The 21,283-nt window shown below is 46.1% G+C and overlaps 1 protein-coding gene and 1 pseudogene across 2 annotated transcripts; both read left to right on the top strand.

Annotated features, from left to right (window-relative positions):
• Nucleotides 1-1,532: 1,532 nt before the first annotated feature.
• Nucleotides 1,533-15,174, top strand: LOC309351693 (arf-GAP with dual PH domain-containing protein 1-like). Its single transcript, XM_081879514.1, has 11 exons — nt 1,533-1,887; nt 2,984-3,114; nt 5,777-5,868; nt 5,965-6,047; nt 7,913-8,025; nt 8,269-8,415; nt 9,506-9,589; nt 10,312-10,374; nt 10,934-11,005; nt 12,523-12,754; nt 14,037-15,174. The coding sequence occupies exons 1-11, from the start codon at nt 1,794-1,796 to the stop codon at nt 14,063-14,065; spliced, it is 1,140 nt and encodes a 379-aa protein (XP_081735640.1). The 5' UTR covers nt 1,533-1,793; the 3' UTR covers nt 14,066-15,174.
• A 1,286-nt stretch (nt 15,175-16,460) lies between these two features.
• On the top strand, nt 16,461-20,416 carry LOC309351689 (urotensin-2 receptor pseudogene; annotated as a pseudogene). The gene is made up of 2 exons (XR_014161552.1): nt 16,461-17,944; nt 17,998-20,416. The product of XR_014161552.1 is annotated as a urotensin-2 receptor pseudogene (transcript).
• Nucleotides 20,417-21,283: the final 867 nt, after the last annotated feature.

Genomic DNA, 21,283 nt, shown 5'->3' with positions numbered 1-21,283 from the left:
CAGGGTTATGGGTTTGAGCCTCATAGGTTGACTAAAAGATTCCTGCACAGCTAGGGGTTGGACTAGATGACCCCCGGGGGTCCCTTGCAACTCAACCATTCTAGGATTCTAAGGGGCAAACTATATAGTGTCCAGAATTGTCTTGAAGGGGAAAATGCACCCAGAATCTGCTCTCAAGTGCAGTTTGGTGGCGCCATAAAGCCCAGTTTATTGTTGCAAGAGGCAAGCTTTTCCCTCTGGAAATTGCTTCATGCATCTAACGGAGTGGATCTGTATGCCGTAACAAATTGGTCGAAGGTGCCCCGTTTCTTGTTTTTTTTAAGACATGGCTGCTGACCTGGGAAAGGTTTTAGTTCTGTGGTTACATGCAGTCCTGTGCATGTCTACTCAGAAGAAAGACCCATTGAGTTCAACAGGATGTACTTGTAACTGTGTACTGGACTGCAGCCTAAAAGAAACTATCAGCTACAATTGCCAACGACTGTACAGTGGTACCTCGGGTTACATACGCTTCAGGTTACAGACTCCGCTAACCCAGAAATAGTACCTCGGGTAAAGAACTTTGCTTCAGGATGAGAACAGAAATTGTGCAGCGGCAGCACAGCGGCAGTGGGAGGCCCCATTAGCTAAACTGGTGCTTCAGGTTAAGAACAGTTTCAGGTTAAGAACGGACATCCGGAACGAACTAAGTTCTTAACCCGAGGTACCACTGTATTGCTATGCATCTCCTCTCATTCAGTAAGCTGATGTTTTCTGTTATGTAGTGAAGTTTCACCCTGGGCCAGCAGGGGGATACTGTATATAGTTTTCACTCAGGTCTGTAGATAGTTTTCACTCAGGTCCGCGTCAGTTATTTTAGGCAGGAACTCTGGGCTGTTGTTGCTACAATGTTGACAGCCGGCTGCCTATAAAAGCAGGCCGGCTGAGCTGTTTGCAGTCAGTTCTATTCCAGCTTACGAAATAAAGAGCTACTTGGAGAAATCGCTGTGTCGTCTGCTATGTCAACCCACAAAAGCCAATAATCCCCACTTCCACAACACATTTAAGTGGGCATCTATAGAGTCCAGTGGGCCTTATTCCCAAGTAAGGGTAAAGCTTAGGATTGCAGCCTAAGCTTTAAAGGGGGCTTGTATGCGTGCAATACTGTCATCTTAACATTTTTAGATTATAGCATTGCTGGTGGGAGATGAGAGTCCCAACAACATCTCGGGGGCACCAGGCTGGCAAAGGTTGCTGCAGGGAGACTACTAGCCTTTGCCACTGCTTTGTTGTGTGGGCTTGGTCAAGCTACAATCTCTTGTCTCTTAGATAAGACCAATACCAGCTGCAAAGGGAGTGTTAGTGTAAGCTTAGGAGTGCTCTTAAGAATCTTTTTAACAAACAAGGGCATAGTAACGAATGTGGGTTGTGCTGCATTTTATCACTTTGCGTGCTGCTTGAGTTCCTTTTTCTCGGGCTTGGCCTTTAGCCCTGTGAGATGTGGGAAAACCGGTTTTTATGTTTATTAGCTGCACTTCCCTTAATACCCACAGGCACAGCCTCCTTTGCCGCTGCTGCCTCACCTGCAGCTAACACCTCTGCCTGTGCCCCTTTCCCTTGCAAGCATTTTCTTACCACTCCAGCTGCCTCACACAGAGGCAGCTGTGTCTCTGCCTCTCCCTCCTTTAAAAGAAAAAAAAAAACCCTCAAAAAAGTTCTCTAAATCTACCTCTTGTGCAAGGTGGACGTGTGATCACAGGTACCAAGGAAGCAGATTTCCGCTCTGCCCCAGAGGGTTCCAAGGCATTCCGGAGATGATGGCTACAGAAGATGGCAGGAATGTGAACAGCCTCAAGGAAGTGTGGAGCAAAGAAGAGAATGCCTTGTGTGCAGATTGCGGGGAACCTGGTAAATCAATTTTGGAGGCTTCAGGGCGGAAGTGGAGGGCAAATGTGATGGACGTCTGAAGCAGTCAAAGAAATGACCGTTCCTTGGAAGGAGTGGCGGGTTGTAGGGAATTAATGAAGGAGAAGCAGCGCTGGCACGTTTGGGCATTGTGTTTTTATCTAGCCTGGAGCTCCTCCAGATAACTTCTGCCTTGCGCAAAGCTTCCATGGAGATTAGATTATATCTGGTATTTGCTGGTTGTTCGTTCTGATTTGTTTGCGGGTATGTTATGTGACAAGGAGCATTCATCCTAAAGCGTGCGCAGGGCATTCATATATATATTTCCATTAATCACTCGTTCATTCCTTGCTGTTTTAAAAGTGAATTTGTTGTGCTAGGGCAGAGGATTGGGGACATCAAGCTTGGGAGGCCAAATGTGGCCCTCTGGACCTCTCTGTTTGGCCCTTGCACCCTTCTCAGGCCGCACCCATGGCTTCACCCCCTCAAGTGTTTCTGGCTGATTGGAAAGTGTTCTTGGATTCCAATAATGGTCCTTGGGTTGTTATTTTTACGAACCACCATGTGACATGAACTCCCAGGGTGGGCCACAACGAAGTGAAATACAACATTTAGTAACAGTTTTGAACAAATTTCAGTCAGTGGGGCCTAAAATGAACGCCTCTCAAGGGTCAATGGGCTTGGTGAAGAGCTGCATCTTCAAACCCTTGAAGAAAGCTTGGCAATGAAGGTGACAGAAACATCTTTGTGGTGAGGGAATTCCACCACTTGGGGGCTGCTGCAGAAAATGCCCTCTCACTAGCCTTGAGTTTGGGGCTGTCAAGATGGCGGATAGAGAGTGGACCTTAGAAGATTGCCCTGGAATGATTGTGGCAAACCTAAACTGTGCTCAGGTCCTGCTTGTGGGATTAGCACAGGCATCTGGCTGGTCACTAAGAACAGGCTGATGAAGGGCCTTTGTCTTCATCCAGCAGGACTCCTGTTATATATTAGTCAAACAAGGCCTCTCAAGAACTTTGGGGTGGGTGGGTTTGAACCTGTTTATTATATAAATATAATACCCAGTCTCCAACCACTGATACACTTTTATTCCCCTTAGACCCTGACTGGGCCTCCTATACTTTGGGCGTCTTCCTCTGCTTAAACTGCTCAGGGATTCATCGCAACATCTCTGACATCAGCAAAGTCAAGTCACTAAGGATGGACCACTGGGATGAAGGACAGGTGCAGGTGAGTCTTGTGTCCCCAAGAAGCTACTCACTTGATAATATATTTGCATAGGAGATGCCAACAATTCCCCCCTCTTTTCCCTCAAGAATGCTGGGAGTAAAGAGGGAAGGGAAGAAAAGAAAAGAGCACCAAGCTTCAGAAATGTAAGACTGGTAATCATGGAGGATGAGAAAAGGTTGAGCTCCTGAGGTTGCTGTGTCAGGGAAGGAGGGGACTCCTGGGGCCTTGTAGAGGTCAAATGTCATGGTGATGTGGCTGGTGCATAAGCGTGGAATAGGAGAGATAGGGATGTGTGTTAGATGAGGAGTCAGGTGACCACAACCATGTGGCTGGCTCCTTCCTCTCCACCCCAAAGCCTGGATTGCTTTGTGAGTGTAGCAAAAGGGTTTGAATTGTTTGTCACAAATCTGAAACTGAGCTGGGGCATAGCCACTGATCTCATTAGCAGGGAGTTCAACAGTGGCAGGATTTTGTGATCAAGAACAAAGCTTGCCAACTGCCTGAAAGTGACTGGTCCATGCTCAAGAATGAAAACATTTGGGTACCAGTCTTATAGACATGCAGTTTTATTATGTGTACTTGTTTTTAATTTTTGTTGATTTCATCTGTTTTTTTGGATGAGCATTTTATACTGGGCTGCACATAAATCATACATTTTAAACACCCCCCCAAATAAACATGCAAACTGCAGTTTTTTTCAGGGTGCTGAGAACTGTCGCTTTGTGATGGGGTAAACTACAGTTCCCATGATTATTTTGGAGGGGGGTGTATGCGTTACATGTGCTTTAAAGCAGTGGTTCTGAAACTATTTCAGACCACTGCCGTCTTCCTTCCATAAACTCATCCCCAGTGCCCCCTACCCTACAAAAAACATTATTCAGAATACAGTGGTACCTCAGGTTAAGTACTTAATTTGTTCTGGAGGTCCGTTCTTAATCTTAACCTGAAACTGTCCTTAACCTGAAGCACCACTTTAGCTAATGGCACGCTGCCGGAGCACGATTTCTGTTCTCAGCCTGAAGCAAAGTTCTTAACCCGAGGTACTATTTCTGGCTTAGCGGAGTCTGTAACCTGAAGCATCTGTAACCTGAAGCATCTGTAACCCGAGGTATCACTGTAGTGGTTTGCGTGACCCACCAAGGATGATAATAGAACAATAAAATTCAAAACAGTAACAATTAATTCAAAATCCAATTGAAACAATTTAGTTTAACTAATTCGACAAAACTGATGAACTGGATCGAGTGATACCAGCTTTTGAAAGTCATTTAACAAGAGTCTTAGATGCATTTAGTAACTATTTCACTGTTCAGTAAATTCTTAATGCGCTGTATGCGCTTGATGAAGTGATACCAGTTTCCCAGTGTCTGGTTTAAAGTCACGTAGCAAGAGTCTTAAATCACCTCCTTTAGTAATCTGGAGTCTGTTTCATTGCTTGGAGAGAAGTTGGATGACCACAATAAAACCACGTTCCACCGAATACGGTATGTTGTTGGAAATGCAACACGGAGCTTTTTGACCACTGTGCTTAGAAATTTCCTTCTGTAACCAAACCTCTTGGTACGATTTCTTAAGCTTTGGCTTCAGCTCAATGCTGTTTTGTAGCTCAGGGCTTGTCCACCTGTTAGATGACTGCTGTCCAAGTTGACCTGTGTGGGGTACAGGCTGGTGGGGTGAGTGGAGAATTCAGTCCTGCTGGCTGCAGGGGTCTCCTTTGTCAGTATTTTCCCCGCTTGGAATACATTGGGAAAATTGCACCCAGCAGGAATGAACTCTGCCCATCCGCTGATATCACTCAGTAACATCAGATGATTGACAGGTTGATGTGGTTTGGAGAAATTGCCTTGCAGGCCAACTTGGACCCTTTGGCAGCCCAAGACTGGCATTCAGCCTGGAGGTTTTCTCCTCCCCACCAACCCACTCTAGCGTATAGTTGGAGGACAGCTTTGCAATGTGTAAAATGGCCCTGATTCCACTGATAACAGAATCCCAGAATGTGATTTCAGCCTAAGCTCCCCATTTCACCGTGTTCTGATTTTGGGAGACAATTAGCTGTACAGAGAATGGATGTTGCGCAGAGTTGTAGGTGGCAAGGCTTTTGAAAATTTATGGGGTGGTACGTAAAAGTAGGAGGGACGCGGGTGGCACTGTGGGTAAAGTGCCTAGGGCTTGCCGATCGCATGGTCGGCGGTTCGAATCCCCGTGGCGGGGTGAGCTCCCGTCTTTTGGTCCCAGCTCCTGCCCACTTAGCAGGTCGAAAGCACACCTAAGTGCAAGTAGATAAATAGGTACCGCTTTATAACGGGAAGGTAAACGGCGTTTCCGTGTGCTGCGCTGGTGCTGGTTTGCCAGAGCAGCTTCGTCACGCTGGCCACGTGACCCGGAAGTGTCTCCGGACAGCGCTGGCCCCCGGCCTCTTAAGTGAGATGGGCGCACAACCCTAGAGTCGGACACGACTGGCCTGTACGGGCAGGGGTACATTTACCTTTACCTTTTTTACGTAAAAGTAGGACTACCCAGGAGAGCATCTCTGCCTGCTGATCCTGGCTAGCTGGGGCTGATGGGAGTTGGAGTCCAAATCATGTTGAGGGCACCAAGCTGAGGAAGACTGGCTTACATGAAAAAGGTATGAACATTAACTTGTGCCTCTTCCCCTTTTTAGTTTTTGATGCAGCATGGGAATGCAGTGGCCAAGGCAACGTATGAGGCCCATGTTCCTATGTACTATTACCGCCCAGTCCACACTGATTGCCAGTAAGTGCCGAATCTCCATCGGGGAAGGGAGAAAGGGTTGTGCATTGTGAGATTTCTCTTACCTGTCACCATATCATCTCTCTCGACTTCCCACAGAGTCCTGAGAGAGCAGTGGGTACGAGCCAAATACGAACGGAAAGAATTCACGGAGCCAGGAAAACATCCGCCGTATTCCAATGGTAATCATTCTGCCTCTGGAAAGCTAGTAGCCTTGAGACCAGTGCCAGATTTACATATAAGCTAAACAAGCTACACTTAGGGCCCCAAAAAATTTAAAGGAGGGGGACCTGTATGTACATTTTCAAAATATAAGATAAAAAACAAATAAAATAAGACCAATGTAGGTACATACAGCAACGGTGTTTGGTGTTGCGTAGGCTCCTATGATGTAAGTAATGGGCCCCGCCTGCTAGCCTGCTCCCTAAAATATCACTGGTTTGCTCATTTCTATATATAGGGTGCCTACATTCTGCATGGACTGGTTGCATGGCAATATGTGCAAATGGCTTTAGATACCTATTTGGTCCATAAATTACCACATAGTATACATTCAACACAAAAAACAGTGACAATTTGTTGTTGACAAAGGACAACTGGACATATAAAGAGCCCCATTACCTCCAGTAGCTTAGGGCCTCATCAAACCTAATCCGGCCCTGCTTGTGATAGGTGTTTTTAGGGGGGCCTGTCAAGATCCTGGGGTTCTGGTGACTGCCCCGGGATGCCAGGTGCAGACTCCAAGAGTTTTAAAGAAGAGGACAATTTAGCACATTGTCTTCCCTCCCTCAAACTCCCAGAGTGGGTCATGAAATAACATAATCAGGGCTGCTCACCAGAGGAAATGGTTTACCTGTGAAACAGGAAGAATTATAATTCAGTGCTTGTGGCTTGTATGTAGCAAAGGGTGTGAAAACAGAGTGGAAGACCATCTCTATGTGTGAATGCTTCCTCAGTGGGGGCAGGCAGAGCAGTTTTCACATCCACCTTCCACCCTTTTAGAACTGAAATACTTACAGCATGGCTGCTACTTTTTCTTATTGCAAAGCCTCCCCTCCAAAAAAAGAAAAAAAAAAAAGACTTTAGAAATTCAACTATGCTTTTTCCAGCAGCGTTGGAGGAAAGTGCTACCTGCTGAATTGTTGCTGTCACACAGCTGTAAAAAGACACAAGGAATGGTCAGAGGAAAAGTGGAAGCTAGAACTTAAGTAGCTAGTCCTTAATAACCGCAGATCAAATAATTCCTCGGTCATCTCTCATCTAGGATGTCTCTCACCCTGACAGCATGGAGGAGAATGCACTGTGCTAAAATATGTAGACTTTTGGAGTAGAATGATGGAGGGGTTTGGTCTCTGTAGGGCATTATGTATCTGCTGTACAGAAACCTCAGTGGTCAGTGCGCAGGGGCCATAGCTTAGCGGCAGAGCCCCCCTGTTGCAAGCAGAAGGCCCCAGGTTCATTCCTCTTGAGATCTCCAATTAAAAGATAAAGGAGACCCTGAATGACTACTGCCAACCAAAACAGAGAATATTGGGCTAGATGGACAAATAGCCTGGTATAATTTGTTTACAAATGCACTAGGTAAGTGAGGTGCAGGAACAACTACACAGACCTTTTCCAGACAGCCTTTTCATTGAGCATTAATTCTTTTTTGCTTGCATAAAGCCTATGCAGAGGTTAGGCAATGTCTGGTCTTTATTGAGTATTTGTTGTGATTTGCTTGCAAGGAGGTTATACGTGGTGTTTTTGCTTCTTCCCCTTTGTTCGTTCCACACTTTTCAGTGCATTCCCCCATTGCTTTCCTAGCTGCAAAAAGTCTCAATGTGTGTGTGTGTTTAAGTGGATTTTTTGTGCTAGGATGACAGGGCACTTTAATCCACTCCAGTTGCATGAACCTAAATTCCCAGTATACGCTGGAATTTCTCCCACAACATACTGGCAGTCTGTAGGCAACTCTGATACACGGCGGCTTCCTGCGTGTCTTGGGCTGTCTGATGTTTCCATTCTGGCCAGCGCATGTAATCTCCAGCTTGCCTTTTCCTCCTAGGATTGAAGGAAGGGATTCTGTGGAAGCGAGGCAGAGACAACGGGCAGTATCTTCCTCGCAGGTTTCTGCTGTCCGAGAGAGAGGGCTGTCTCAAGTATTTTGTCAAACAGGATGTGAGTAGCAATCTACTTGTGTAAGTGCATCCCAACCCGGAATGGGCAACCTTTCCTACAATCTTCAGAAGGATGCTTCAGAATTTTCTTTGCAGTACCGTAAAGAAACCTGAGTTGCCCTTGCAACTCTTCACACTTTAAACTGTTAAGGGCCTGCCTGTTTTTATTTTTGCTTATGAAGCTCTGCAAGATCCCTTGTGCACCAGTGGTGTTGCATAAATACCAACATTATTTTCTTTTCAGGCCAAAGAACCAAAAGTAGTTGTTAAAATTGACACTATCAATGCCACGTTCCAGCCAGAGAAGACAGGGAACCCAAATGGCCTGCAGATCACCTACCTGAAAGAGAACAAGACTCGCAACATCTTCCTTTATCATGAGGATGGGAAGGTACAGGGGCCGTGGCTAGCAGTATGGTGTGGCACTCTGTAGGAAATGGTGGAGAAAGCCTGGACTTGACAGAGTCAGCGTCTTCTGTCAGAAGATGGTCTAGATAAGGAGTGACACAGGTCACTCTGACTCAGGGTGTCAGACACTCACTCTGGGTGTTTCTGACTCAGTAGCTTGACAACAGCAACAGCAAAATGACTTTATCCATCTAACTGGGCTGCTGAAATGAAGAAAGCTAAACAGGAGTGGTCTTCTGTGCGAAAGGCCTGTGAGCCTATTTTCCGTTCTGGTTCCGTTCTAGGCTCAGAAACGTGCTCAGAAGCAGCCTTTCTTCAATATCAGCTGCATGTGTTTTGCACCTGGCTCTGGCTGGTGGGTCTTAGGGGTTCTAGTAAAAAAACCAAGTAGACCCAAGAAGCCTGGGACTGCTCACACCTGGCATAAATTGTACCAGAGGTCAAAGTCCACCACTGGAGACAACCCAGATCCTTCTTGCTTCATGTCTGGGAATCTTTGGGTCCAAGGCAGACTCCCTTTCCTCATCTCTCACACCGTCAGAACTAGCATTGCCTGCAGCAGCTGCAAATTAAATACAAGTCCTTAGCACTGCCAATAAATATGGCCCTGGTAGGAAACCGTTGTGGGACAGGATGCTCTTTGGATTATTATGAATTCTAGCTGTGGGAGATGTTCACTGATGTTGCCCAGGAACTTTCTTCAATTGGACTTTGGGTTCCTCGGACGCATGCTGCAAACTTACCAGGAAGAACGTTCCATAGGCATAGGGGATTAGACAAATTCATGGAGGATAAGGCTATCAGTGTTTACTTGTCACAATGGCTAAGTTCTTCCTACGCTGTTGGAGGCAGTGTGCCTCTAAATGCCAGCTGCTGGGGATCACAAGTGGAGAGAGTGCTGTTGCATTTACATTCTGCAGGTTGGCCGCTATAAGAGCAGGATGCTGGTCCAGATTGGCTTTTAGCCTTGTCCAACAGGTTACTTAGAAACCAACGAGATTTGCTTCTGAGTAGGCCTGCTTCGAGTCAGGCTTCCGGTTCATTGTTCTTTTGTGTGCCCTTCCTCTATCTAGGAAATTGTGGACTGGTTCAATGCGATCCGTGCAGTACAATTCCACTATTTGAAAGTGGCCTTTCCTGTTGCCAGTGATCACGAGGTAAGGAAGTTATGGAACAAGATTGGCCTCCTTCAGGCAACCTGTTTATCCAACATTCATCCTGATTTTCTTGCACAAAGTTTGTGCAGAGAATAGATTATGGCTGGTCTTTATTCATTTTGATTTCTTTGCAGGAAAGTTATGTGACAGCAGCATTCATCCTGATTGTCATGTCAGGTGTTTGGTGTTTACACATTGCCTTGTCAACCATTTGTTTATCCCACACTTTTCAGTGCATTCAATTTATTAGCTGCATTATCTTTTTAAAGTTGGTTTGATTTCTTTAAAAGTGGGTCTCTTGTGCTGGGGCAACAGAGCACTTGAATCCACTTTGACTGCACAAACCTAAATTTCTAGCATGTGCTTGCTTTCCTTCTGCATAGCCTGCTTGCAAGGCTGCACTACAGACTAACTGGCTTCCTAGTGTCATTGCAAATCTAATTACTTTCAGCTCTGTGGCCATCTTTGACTCAAAGTGAAATTGGGTAGTGTGTGTGTGGTTGGGCCAGCATTAGGCATTTTGTGTTGGGGGGGTGTCTGTGGAGCTGGCATGTTTGGGCTTGGCTGGACAGAACTAGTTGTTTTGGTACCTTGGGTAAAAAGACGTTTCCCCCCTACCCACCCCACCCCATTTCCAGTCTATCCAAACCTTTGATTATACATAGTGTTTGAGTGTCTTCCCAGTCATTTCTGATAAATCAAAAGCTGTCCTTCTGTTGCAGCTCAAAAGCCGGCTGACTCGGAATTTCCTGAAAGAAGGCTACATGGAGAAGACAGGGCCCAGGGTATATCAATTTATTTATTTAGGTTTCTATATTTATTTTAAATCTCTGTTCATCTCAGGAGCTATTGCGAGATGACAATATGTTTCGTTGTGGGGGTTTTTTTAAAAATCCCCTGCCCAAGGTTTAGCCAAGAGTAAACTATCAGCAAAATGAAAACAGCAAGAAGGCATCTTGCGAGATTAAGGTTGAGGCAGTCATACTGCTTCACTCCAATCAGTACATATCCCATAATATTTTATACCGCAAGTGTTCTGGTATATTTTTGTCCTGCTTTGGTATCCTCTAACACCCTCCCTCCCACTCCCCAGACAGCTTTAATGTGGTAGCACGGGGGAAGCACTGTAGAACAAATTAAAGTAGGGGAAAAATCCACTACTAATGCATTATTATTGTGTTAAGAACTTGTTGCGGAATACCTGCAATAAACAACAGTCTGGGTGGGCCCTCTTAACTCTGTGCTGCTAGGGCAGATGTGATTGAATGCACTTCTAAAGCCACTTTCGAAGATTGACCAGGAGAGGGCTCCCTCCTCTTGTAAACATCTCTGGTTCTTCTGCAGCAAAAGGAGTCTTTCAAGAAGCGCTGGTTCACTCTGGACCACCGAAGGCTGATGTACTTCAAGGATCCTATGGTAAGCCAGCAGTCGGATTGCCCCTTATCCCCTCCCACCTCGCTCTGCTCTCAGTTCTTTACTAAGTTACACTGTCTTCCAGCAGATGAGTAGCCATCTTGTGTTGCTTGAAACAGGAGCAGTGTTGCTGCCTATCAAACCGGCTCCTGTTGCCATGCTGATTTAGGAACCTAAAGTTTTAATGCTTGCTTTCTGCCTGTCAGACTTTCGTTAAAGCTGGGTTTCCCCCCTTTCTGACCAGTGGCAAGCTCAAAACAGGTGCAAAGAGACAGCTCCTGAAACCTTGAACCGTGGGACTTGTTCCCCACAAGATGGCCTCCAACTTGGACGGCTTTAAGAGAGGGTGGGAGAAATTCATGGAGCAAATGGCGATCGGCGGCTACTAGCCATGATGGCTGTCCTCTGCATCCATGGTTGGAGGCAGTAATGCCTCTGAATATCAGCTGCTGGAAACCACAGGGCATGAGGGAGTGGTCTTGTGTTCAAGTCCTGCTTACAGGCTTCCTGCAGGCATTTGGCTGGCTATTGTGAAAACAAGACAATGAGCCATTGGCAGGAACGCGGAACCATGTTTCCTTGGACTGTAGCCCCCATCACTCCTGACCGCTGGCCATGCTGGCTGGGGCTGATGGGACTTGGAGCCCAACAGCATGTCAGGCCATCTGTCAGGGATGCTTTATTTGAGATCCCTGCATCACAGGGGCTTGGACGACCATTGGGGTCCCTGTCAACTTCATAATTCTACAATTCTATGATTACCTTCTAGAGGCCCATAGGTTTCTTATCCCTGTTATGGAGGGAACAATGGTGGAAAATGTCCACTCCCCCAGGCTGCTGCTTCAACTGTCTGAGCTGCTTCTGCTTCTTCTAACATTAAAGGGTGGGGGTTAAGATCATCAAGCCTTACTCCCTCGGCATTGTGCCGCTACACACCCTGGGAAACTGTTTCGACGACCCCTTCAGAGTTTTCTTTTCCCCCAAGTTTTACATTGCAAATTTAAATTCAAACATTAAACACCAACACCAACATTTAGGATTCCCTGAATCCTTCGACTCCCCTCCACCCTTCCATGGTTACCACTATCAATTTTTCTTCAGCTGCTTCTCTTATTTTTTCTATTTTTCTTAAATAATCAATTTTTACCATAATTTTTAGTACATTACAAGCATCCCTCAAATCCTGCCAAAGTTTTTAGTTGCTTACAGTGTTCTCTTAAATAGATTGTAAATTTTTCCCATTCCTTCTTAAAGTTCTTCTCTTCCTGGTTTCTGATTTTCCCAGTCAATTTCGCCATTTCAGCATAGTCCATCATCTTCATCAACCATTCATCTCTGGTCAGGACTTTATCTTCTTTCCACCTCTGGGCCTGTAGTATCCGCACTGCTGTCATTGCATACATAAACAATAGTTTCTGCTCCTTTGGTATATCTGCACCTAAAATTCCTAATAACAAAGCCTCTGGTTAACTTGGACCGGAATCCCAAGGCACGTCTCCTATTTCTCTCCTACCTTGCAGGATGCTTTTGCGAAAGGTGAAGTGTTCATAGGTAGTGAAGGACATGGATATGGTGTCCGGCAAGGGCTGCCAACCGGCACGCAGGGCACCTTCACCTGGCCATATGGCATCACCATTATCACACCTGACCGGGAGTACCTCTTCACCTGTGAGACTGAGAGGGAGCAGCAGGAGTGGATTGCAGCCTTCAGGCACGTTATAGAGCAGCCCATGACACCCCAGGAATATGCAAGTAAGTGTCAGAAAGACTTTCTTCTTGGGCACTTGGGTCTTATATATAATTTTTCTAATTTATATTTCAAAATATTCATCTAAACATCCTTAAATCAATGACTTTCTTTTTTCTCTTTCCGTGGTCCATTTTACATCCCTGCATGTTTTACATGAACTAAACCATTCTGTACTCCATTGTTATATCCACCAAAACTTATTTATACTGTTGAATTTATCTTAATGCTACCAGTGTTTTTAAATGAACACAATTTTCACCCATATATTCAGTAAACATTTTCCAGTACATTTAAATGTACATTCTTCTTGTTCTCTTATTCTATATGTTAAATCTGCAAGCTGCGTATATTCCATCAATTTAAGTTGCCATTCTTCTTTAGTTGGGACTTTGCTCGTTTTCCATTTCTGGGCTGACAAAACACGGGCCGCAGTAGTAGCATACATAGATAGTCTTTTTTGACACCTGGGAATTTCCCTCTGAATTATCCCCAACAGAAAGGACTCTGGGTTTTTTTTGGAAAGGTACTTTTAAAACATTTTTTTTCAATTCATTATATATCATTTCCCAATACCCTTTTACAAGTCCCCCACATATGATATCATATCACACCACAACACTTTCTCCTCCCCACCCCCAGAAAACACATGTACGTGTTCAGCAGGCTCAGATGAACAGCTTTCATACATGCTCACATACATTGCAGCATTTTTGCTCTTAAAGCAGCACAGGGGAACGGGGGTCTCCTACACCAGCAGTGGCCTGGAGAAGCAAAAATTCATCTTCCTTGCCTCTCTATTTTCTTCTTTCTCCTTACCTGTTGCAGCTAACTTTTCTTTTTACAGTGAGTGTGCTGCTGAATTCAGAGCAAACAGTTGTTCCCATTCTCTCTAGTGCTCAAACTGCCCCACACCTGTTTGCTTTGCTTGTAGCAGTGCCTTCACTGTAAAAAGTTTTTTTTAAAAAAAGATGCTGGAGACTGCCAACTATTGTGCGGACATTGTTTTAGAAAACCCAGAGGCTGCAGGGCCTCTGACCTGTGCCCCAGAATCTGGTCTTGTTGGTGCTTCTGTGGCTGACCTCTGGAAACCCCACCCTGACCTCTGTGACATTTCCAGGCACTGTCCACATCCTTGAAAGCTCGTCTCTGCATCCTTGAGAACTAGAAACTTAAATTATAAGATAAAACAAAAGCTGCATTCTGTGTGCCCAACACTAAATTCTGTTTGAGAATATTGCAGAACTTGTCCATCCCTGCTCTGATGCCTCCTCTGTTTTCCTACAGTTGAAGCTTATTTCAAGCTGAAGCCCTAACATCTTTGAAGAAGAGAGACTTGTTGCTTTTCTACTTGTTGGTCTGCCCTCTTGTGAAACACAGAGTTAAAGAAGGCACCCTTTCTCAAAGAAGCTGCTATGCTATATTCCAGTGCCTCGTGGTTGGGATCCATTTGGACAGCAGAGCTTTCTGCCATTTTGATCAGCGACGGATCCAGACGGAAAGCACAGGAGCTGATCAACTGAGGCATTATTTGTCCTGTCCCACCATAGGCCTGGCAGACTTGCTTTCTGTTGGTCACACTATATGCGGGGGCCATCCTCTGTGGCTTACTACTGCTTGCTGCTGATTGGCTGCTGCCTGTTCAAGGCTTCAACAGGAAGATAGAAAAAAACCACCCATCAAAACAGCTGTGTACCAAACTGATGAGTATTTTATTTTGCTTCTGTTTTTGCTGCTGCCCCATGTCTCTCACTCTCTGATTATTCTGATGTCCTGGCTGCCAGGTTTCCCCACTTTGCTATCTATTCAAAACCATGATAAACCTGCTATCTTTCTCTTGACTTCAAGTTCCTGGCAGCCTGCAGCAGTACTTGTCTTTTGAGTTCATATTGTTGCCTCCAGTAGAAAAACGAGGACTGTCCTGAGTGCTGAGGCTGTTCTGGGTGGTCCAGTCATGCATGCCACTCCACTGCCTGTAACTTCTGTGTTTTCTATTCAAATGTAATGAAATTTCTACTTATTTCCCCAAAGCATCGGACCAGCCAAATAATTTCATGCAGATTGGTCAAAGGGTATCAGTTTTATAAGGCATTGAAAATATCCTTGCATATCCTCCAAGGTACTCCTAGTTTTCAATGGAAAACCAACCGCCTATTCCTCTGCTTGTAACTTGGCATGATAATTTTGGTGTGTCTTTTTAATAGACCCCATTTTATACCTGACAGATGCATTGATCTCTCTGCCTCTTGTCGTCTCCACATCAACTTTCTGTGACCTGTATAGGCTGCTCCAGACTGCTGTTTCTGTTTCTTCATCCCAGCGGAAATGAGTGAAAAATAATCAAATGAAAGATGTTTTTGTTGTTGTTCAGAACTCTTCAATTTGAATTCACATATGTTATCCTAACTAAAACAAATGAAACTAATGGGGATTGTTCCTTTCATTTTCCATTCGTTTCCCACAATGAACGTGGAGATAGCTATAACAACACAACTTGCTCTTCTTTATAGACAAGCTCTTGAGGATTCTTGCCAGCCTGCTTGGCCCTCTTCTCTGATCCAACGGGCTTCTCCTTATATCAATTAGCCCTCTCTGCCAGATGAAGAACTCAAATTCAGGTTTCTCTGTCTGCCCAATTATTTAATGTAGGCAGAGGAAAGGCAAGGGTTAAAGGTCCATCAGGCATAGGAGCCTACTCCTAGGGGCTGAGGTCCCTTTGCCCCCCCCCCCAACAAAAGATATGAGGGGGCTATCCTCCCCCCCCCCAAGTTGATGGGCATTGCCATTCAAATAGTGTGTGTGTGCGCGCTGTGTCATGTGATTGATTATCACATGACAGGTCAAATGCATGGCAAAGTATGAGCTGAGACATTGATCCAACAAGCAATACTCTTCCTCCCACTCCCTTCTTTTGAAGAGCAGGGAGGGCACAAGCCTTAGCCCATCTGAACCTTCTCCAGGCTACCTGCTCCCCTGACACTCCTCTGTCTCAGACAGTTTGCCTCCCTCAGCCCGTTCAGACCCTCCCTCAGGTCATCCAGCTCCCTGGTCTCTTCCCCTCTTCAGGATTCAACTGTCCCCTCTGTGACATCCCTGCAGGACTGATGACAGTGGGGAGGGCAGCTTTGCAAATTGTCTCAAGTCCATGTTTGTATTTGCAACCAGGCATTATCCCGGAAGCAGAGGCAGATTTATGGGAGCACATCCGGTTTGCCCAAATTGAGCTACGAGCCGAGAGGGCGTCATAGGGAGTTCTGCAATAATGACGAGCGATGGAGGGCAGGAGGGGGCACCAAATTTTCGCATTGCACTGGGAACCACTGAAATGTTAAAGTCTGCACTGCCAGAAGTGAGGGATAGATGTTTTTCTGTTTCATGAAATGCCTTGCAGAAAATGACTAGAGATGTATCAGGTTGCATGTGAGCAAGGATGTTGTGTGTCTGTGTTTTGGGTTCAAGAAGATGAGTTCTGAGTGGCTCAGTAGGAATGCTGGAAATGTTTGTAGGGGTATTATTTTGTTAAACTGACTCCAGAAAGAGCACTGAAACAATCGGTTACGCTGCCAAACCCTTTGCAGTCATGCTTTCCTCTCGGCCGATCAAGCTGGGCTGATGGAATGGCTCATCTAGCACCAAATTGCCAAGGCAGCTGTTTGCAGCTGGATTTTCCCCTAACTGCGTTTGTGGAGCTTAAGAGGAGGGAAAATGGCTGGCTAGAGAATTCCACTTAGTGCTATCTGAGATCCCTGGCATTAGCATTACTGCTGACTACATGGCATAAACTAAGGGTATTGTTCCAAGCCATGACATGCAAGCAAAAACCTCACTGCAAGCATGTGCATGCCTCCTTACACGTAAGCAACAGCCAACAGGATAGAATTTTGTCATTTTTATGCTGTGGGCCAGGGATGGGGAACCTCAGGTCCAGGAAACAAATGCAGCCTTCCAGGCCTCTCAATTCTGGTCACCTCAGAAGACTCCCTTGGACACTCCCTGCGCTGGCCTCCCTCCACACCCTGAAAGTTTTTATCTGACCAGAATGTGCCCTTGAACTCTGACAATGCCTATCTAAACAGAGGATGGAGAAGGGTTTGTGTTAAACTATCCTAGAGGTCAAAGATGAAATGTACATTCATTGGGCCACCCACTTTTGCTTCTGGCCTTGCCTGCCACTAGTATGTGGACCTTGGACAGTGGTCAAAAAGGGTCAGATAAAGAGCTAAGATAGATTGCCCACCCCTGCTGTGTGCCTGTGGCGTAGAATTGAGAAATGTCCTGATTTTGATCATGATAGGGAAATTGCTATAATGTTTTAACTTTAAAACATGCTTTTGCAGGGGCAAGGAAATATCCAGAATGTTTAAAACAAGACTACAAGCAAGCAGCTGTGTTGGTCCTTCATTAATAATAAAAAAGTAACAATAACATTTGAGGACCTATTAATGTTGTAAACAGCTTTTATTAAGCTGTGTATGTGCTTAATCTTTAAAGCCCATTTGAAATTCTTACTCCAAAGAGTTCTGGGCACTGTAGTTTGTCAAGGGTTGTTCAGAATTGTAACTCTGTGATCCTAAAAGTAGAATTAAAAATGAGATGCTGTCCTTTGGGTTTTTGACTGCCAGGCTCAGTTGACTTGATACATGTTAAATGCAGCTGGCTGTGCACCATCTATGCACCATCCTGCTATGATGACATCCTTGTGTTTCTACTGCAACAGGCAGATATTTGCACTGAATACAGCTACCCCTCTGCAGCATGTTCATTGCTCTGCTTCCCAAAAATATTTTCCAAAGGAACTTATCTCAGAGAATTGTTCTCTTTCCCAGTCCCTATTTGAACCAGTTCCTTAACCACGTCTGTATTAATTCAGGACCTTCCATTCCTCTCTTTAGGGGGTTGAGGGCAGAGAAAGGAAGCAAGCAGAGGCAAGGTTAAAAATAAAAACCCCAAAGGAAATACAGACAGAAACGGGAACGTTGAAGAGAAAAGAATTCTGCAATCTGCTGGGTGGTCGCACTACAGTGCCATTAGCTATTGCTGAGTGTGTTTGCACTTGAGTGTGAAGCCATGAGTCAGAGATGCTCCGCCACTCAGCGCGAATGATGTTTTTGAAGGGGGCTGCCGTTGGGAAAGCACAACTGCCCTGCATCTCTTGTCGGGGAGAAGAAGACGAGGAAAAAAGCATCTTGGTTGCCGTGGGGCTAGTTTTATTTGTGTCAACAAATGCTTGATGACAGAAGTCGCGGAGGGCCGGCTGGAGAGAGTATGAGAACTCTGCAGCAACAGAAAGCAGCAAGAGGATGCCATGCCGCCAAATCTGTAAGCGTGGAACGGATGTGCCTTCAAGAATGGTAAGATGAGCATGGGGTGCAATGAGGACAGCCACCCCAATAGCCTACATAATTCCCTATGAGGCTCACACCCACCCACACCTAAGTGATTTTAGTTTCTTCCCATCATCCTTTGCCTCCCTGCCAAGCCAAGGCTGTCAAGCACACACTGTGTGTGGTTGGTCGTTCCTCTTAGAACCAGAGTGCCTCAGCTACCCAATGACGATGGAGCTCATTGAAGAAGCTTCGCTGGGCAATTTCTCCTATGATGCTGAGCATAGAGAAGAAAGTCCTGTCACCGGGGCCTTGGGTGCAGTCCTCCTCCTCATGTGTCTCTTTGGGATAATGGGCAATATCTATACGCTGGTGGTAGCATTTGGTGGCATGTCTGTTCACTCGGCGGGTTCTTTGCGCATCTACGTTGTCAACCTGGCCTTAGCCGATCTGCTCTACCTTTCCACCATCCCCTTTGTGGTGTGCACATATTTCGCCCAGGACTGGTTCTTTGGGGACGTGGGCTGCCGGTTCCTGCTCAGCTTGGACCTGCTGACGATGCACGCCAGCATATTCCTGCTGACGGCCATGAGTATGGAGCGTTATTGGGCCGTGACCAGACCGCTAAGGGCAAGGCAGGCTGGGAACAGCTACCGCAGGCTTGCTTGCGTTGCCGTGTGGCTCGTCTCGTCTTTGCTTACGGTGCCTATGATGGTCATGATCCAGCAGCAGGAGGGCAGGAGTGGAAAGCTCATCTGCTTCCCCACATGGACGCCTGGCGCTTTCCAAGTGTACCTCACGGTTTTGTTTGGCACGAGCGTCCTGGGGCCTGGTTTAGTCCTGGGGGTTGTGTACTCCCGGCTTGTGCAGGCCTATTGGGCTTCCACAAAAGTCATGTGGTTGCCTGTGGCGAGCAGGGCCCTGAAGCAGAAGCTGTTTCCCAGGATCTTCAGCATCATCGTAGCCTACTGGGCCTGTTTTGTACCATTCTGGGCCTGGCAACTCACCAAGCTGTACTGGCCAGAGGACTTGGAGATTGGGCCGACCGCCCAGGCTTACCTCAACTTTGGCGTTACCTGCTTGACCTATGGCAACAGCTGCGTCAACCCTTTCCTGTATACCTTGCTCACCAGGAATTACCGCGAGTACATGGCTGCTCAGGGCGGAGAAAGGCCACGTAGGAGGCATGCTTTCTTCAAGAAGAAAATGCATGAAATGCCCCAAGCAGAACATGTGTCTGTGGCAGAGGGAGGAGGGCTGGGATAAAGAAGGCAAAGGGTGGCCACCAATAATTTACCCCAAGGATGCCTCTGCCTCTGCCTGCACAGCTGGGCTTAGCCTTGGAGAGCAGCAGCAGCAAGGTGGGGAACAGTGACTTCAGACTTCGCTCTGGGAACCTGCATGTTTGCTTGTTCACACTAAACCGTTGTTTGGCTTAGTGTCGGGTTGTAACTGGGCCATAGTATATACAAGAGGTAGGAAACCTCTGTCCCATGGGGCAGATTTGGCACACCAGGCCATTTCCCCCAAACCACATTGACCCGACCTATAGCTGCTGTTTGGCCTGGCTTCTAATTTTTCTATGCAATTCTGTTTAACCTTCTTCTTTTCTGCAGATCACTTTTCCCTAATGTACAGTTTTGTATGTTATTTTCACTAATACAGCGGTACCTCGGATTAAGTACTTAATTCGTTCCGGAGGTCTGTTCTTAACCTGAAACTGTTCTTAACCTGAGGTACCACTTTAGCTAATGGGGCCTCCCACTGCCACCACACCACCGCCGTGCGATTTCTGTTCTCATCCTGAAGCAAAGTTCTTAACCCAAGGTACTATTTCTGGGTTAGTGGAGTCTGTAACCTGAAGCGTATGTAAACTGAGGTACCACTGTATATGTATTTTTCTGCACACTTTACCCGAGTACATACATTATGGCTGGAGAAGTGCCTTGCAAGATTTGAAGCAGTGTAAATTTCCAAGGTTGCTGTGTCTCGATGTTTGTGTTGTTTCAGAAATTTCAAATTGGCTAGGTTTGCCTTTAAATGTGAACTGAACTGAATTTCTCCCCATTCCTACCTATAGCTCCCAATCGTGACAGTGAATGCCATTTGGAAGTCTTTGCGTTGCAGCTGTCCTGTAATAAGTACAGCCAGATCTGTAGCTGCAGTAATCACATATCCTTCCCCTGTTGGCTCCTGTTTTCATTTCTCTCTCCTTCATCTGTTGCCTTCCTTGTGTTGACAGCTAGACTGTAAGCCCTTTGAGGGCAGGGACCTCTCCTTTGATTCTTCAGTTAATTTATACAGAGGATGCTTTAATAATAGTAGCAACAAACATTCTGTTCTCCCCCCACTCTCAAATAAGCATGTTGCTAATACAAGCAGCTTTAGTAGCCAGCAGTGGCGTAGCGTGGGTTGTTAGCACCCGGGGCAAGGCAAGTAATTTGCGCCCCCTAACCCGCACGCCTGGCACCCCCCCCTCCACAGTGGGCGGCGACCCGGCGGCTCGGATTGGATTCGCACAGCCAGCACAGCAGTGAGAGTGAGTGAATGAGCCAGGTAGGGGCAGAGAGCTGCGAGTGTGAGCGTGCCCCCCCAGATGTTGCGCCCGGTGTGGCCGCCCCCCCTGCACCCCCCACGCTACGCCACTGGTAGCCAGTGTAGGACAAATTATTGAGGACTAAATGAAGGCAGCATACAGGAGGCAAAAAAGAGATTTCAGCAACAATGTTAAGTGAGAGTGGGGAGGAAGGACTCCAGTGATGATCTTTGGTGCAAGAATAGATGTTTCAAATACACAAATGTCTCTAGTTTCATCTGTGAAATATTGGCACGGCATGAGACCAGCTTAGCAGCAGCCAAAGAAGGAATGTCTTATGTGGCTGTAACATACCTCATAGCAGGAGAACTTCAGAAGGCAGGAAAATATGTGGAGAGAGAAGGGTTGGGAGGTCACACTTTCCTGTGACTAACGGAGTAGTTTGTAGAATATAACAAGGCCTTTAAAAAGTTGGTAGTTGATCCACAGCAAGGTGAGTTTTTTCTACTGCACGCATATAAGTGCTTGTTGCACCAGATCAATCTACATACAGGAGTTAATAAGTTTTTAGTGCTTTATAAACATTAAGAATAGTCGTCAGTAAAATCCTGCTGAATGAAGAACAGCAGAATCCTTTGCAACTGTCTCAGCTGCAGACTGTTACTGTTTTGTGA

Source organism: Podarcis erhardii (assembly GCF_964252035.2).
Source record: "Podarcis erhardii genome assembly, chromosome: 10".
Taxonomy (NCBI): domain Eukaryota; kingdom Metazoa; phylum Chordata; class Lepidosauria; order Squamata; family Lacertidae; genus Podarcis; species Podarcis erhardii.
Note: the sequence above shows the minus strand (reverse complement) of the source record. Positions and strands in the feature narration are given on the sequence as shown.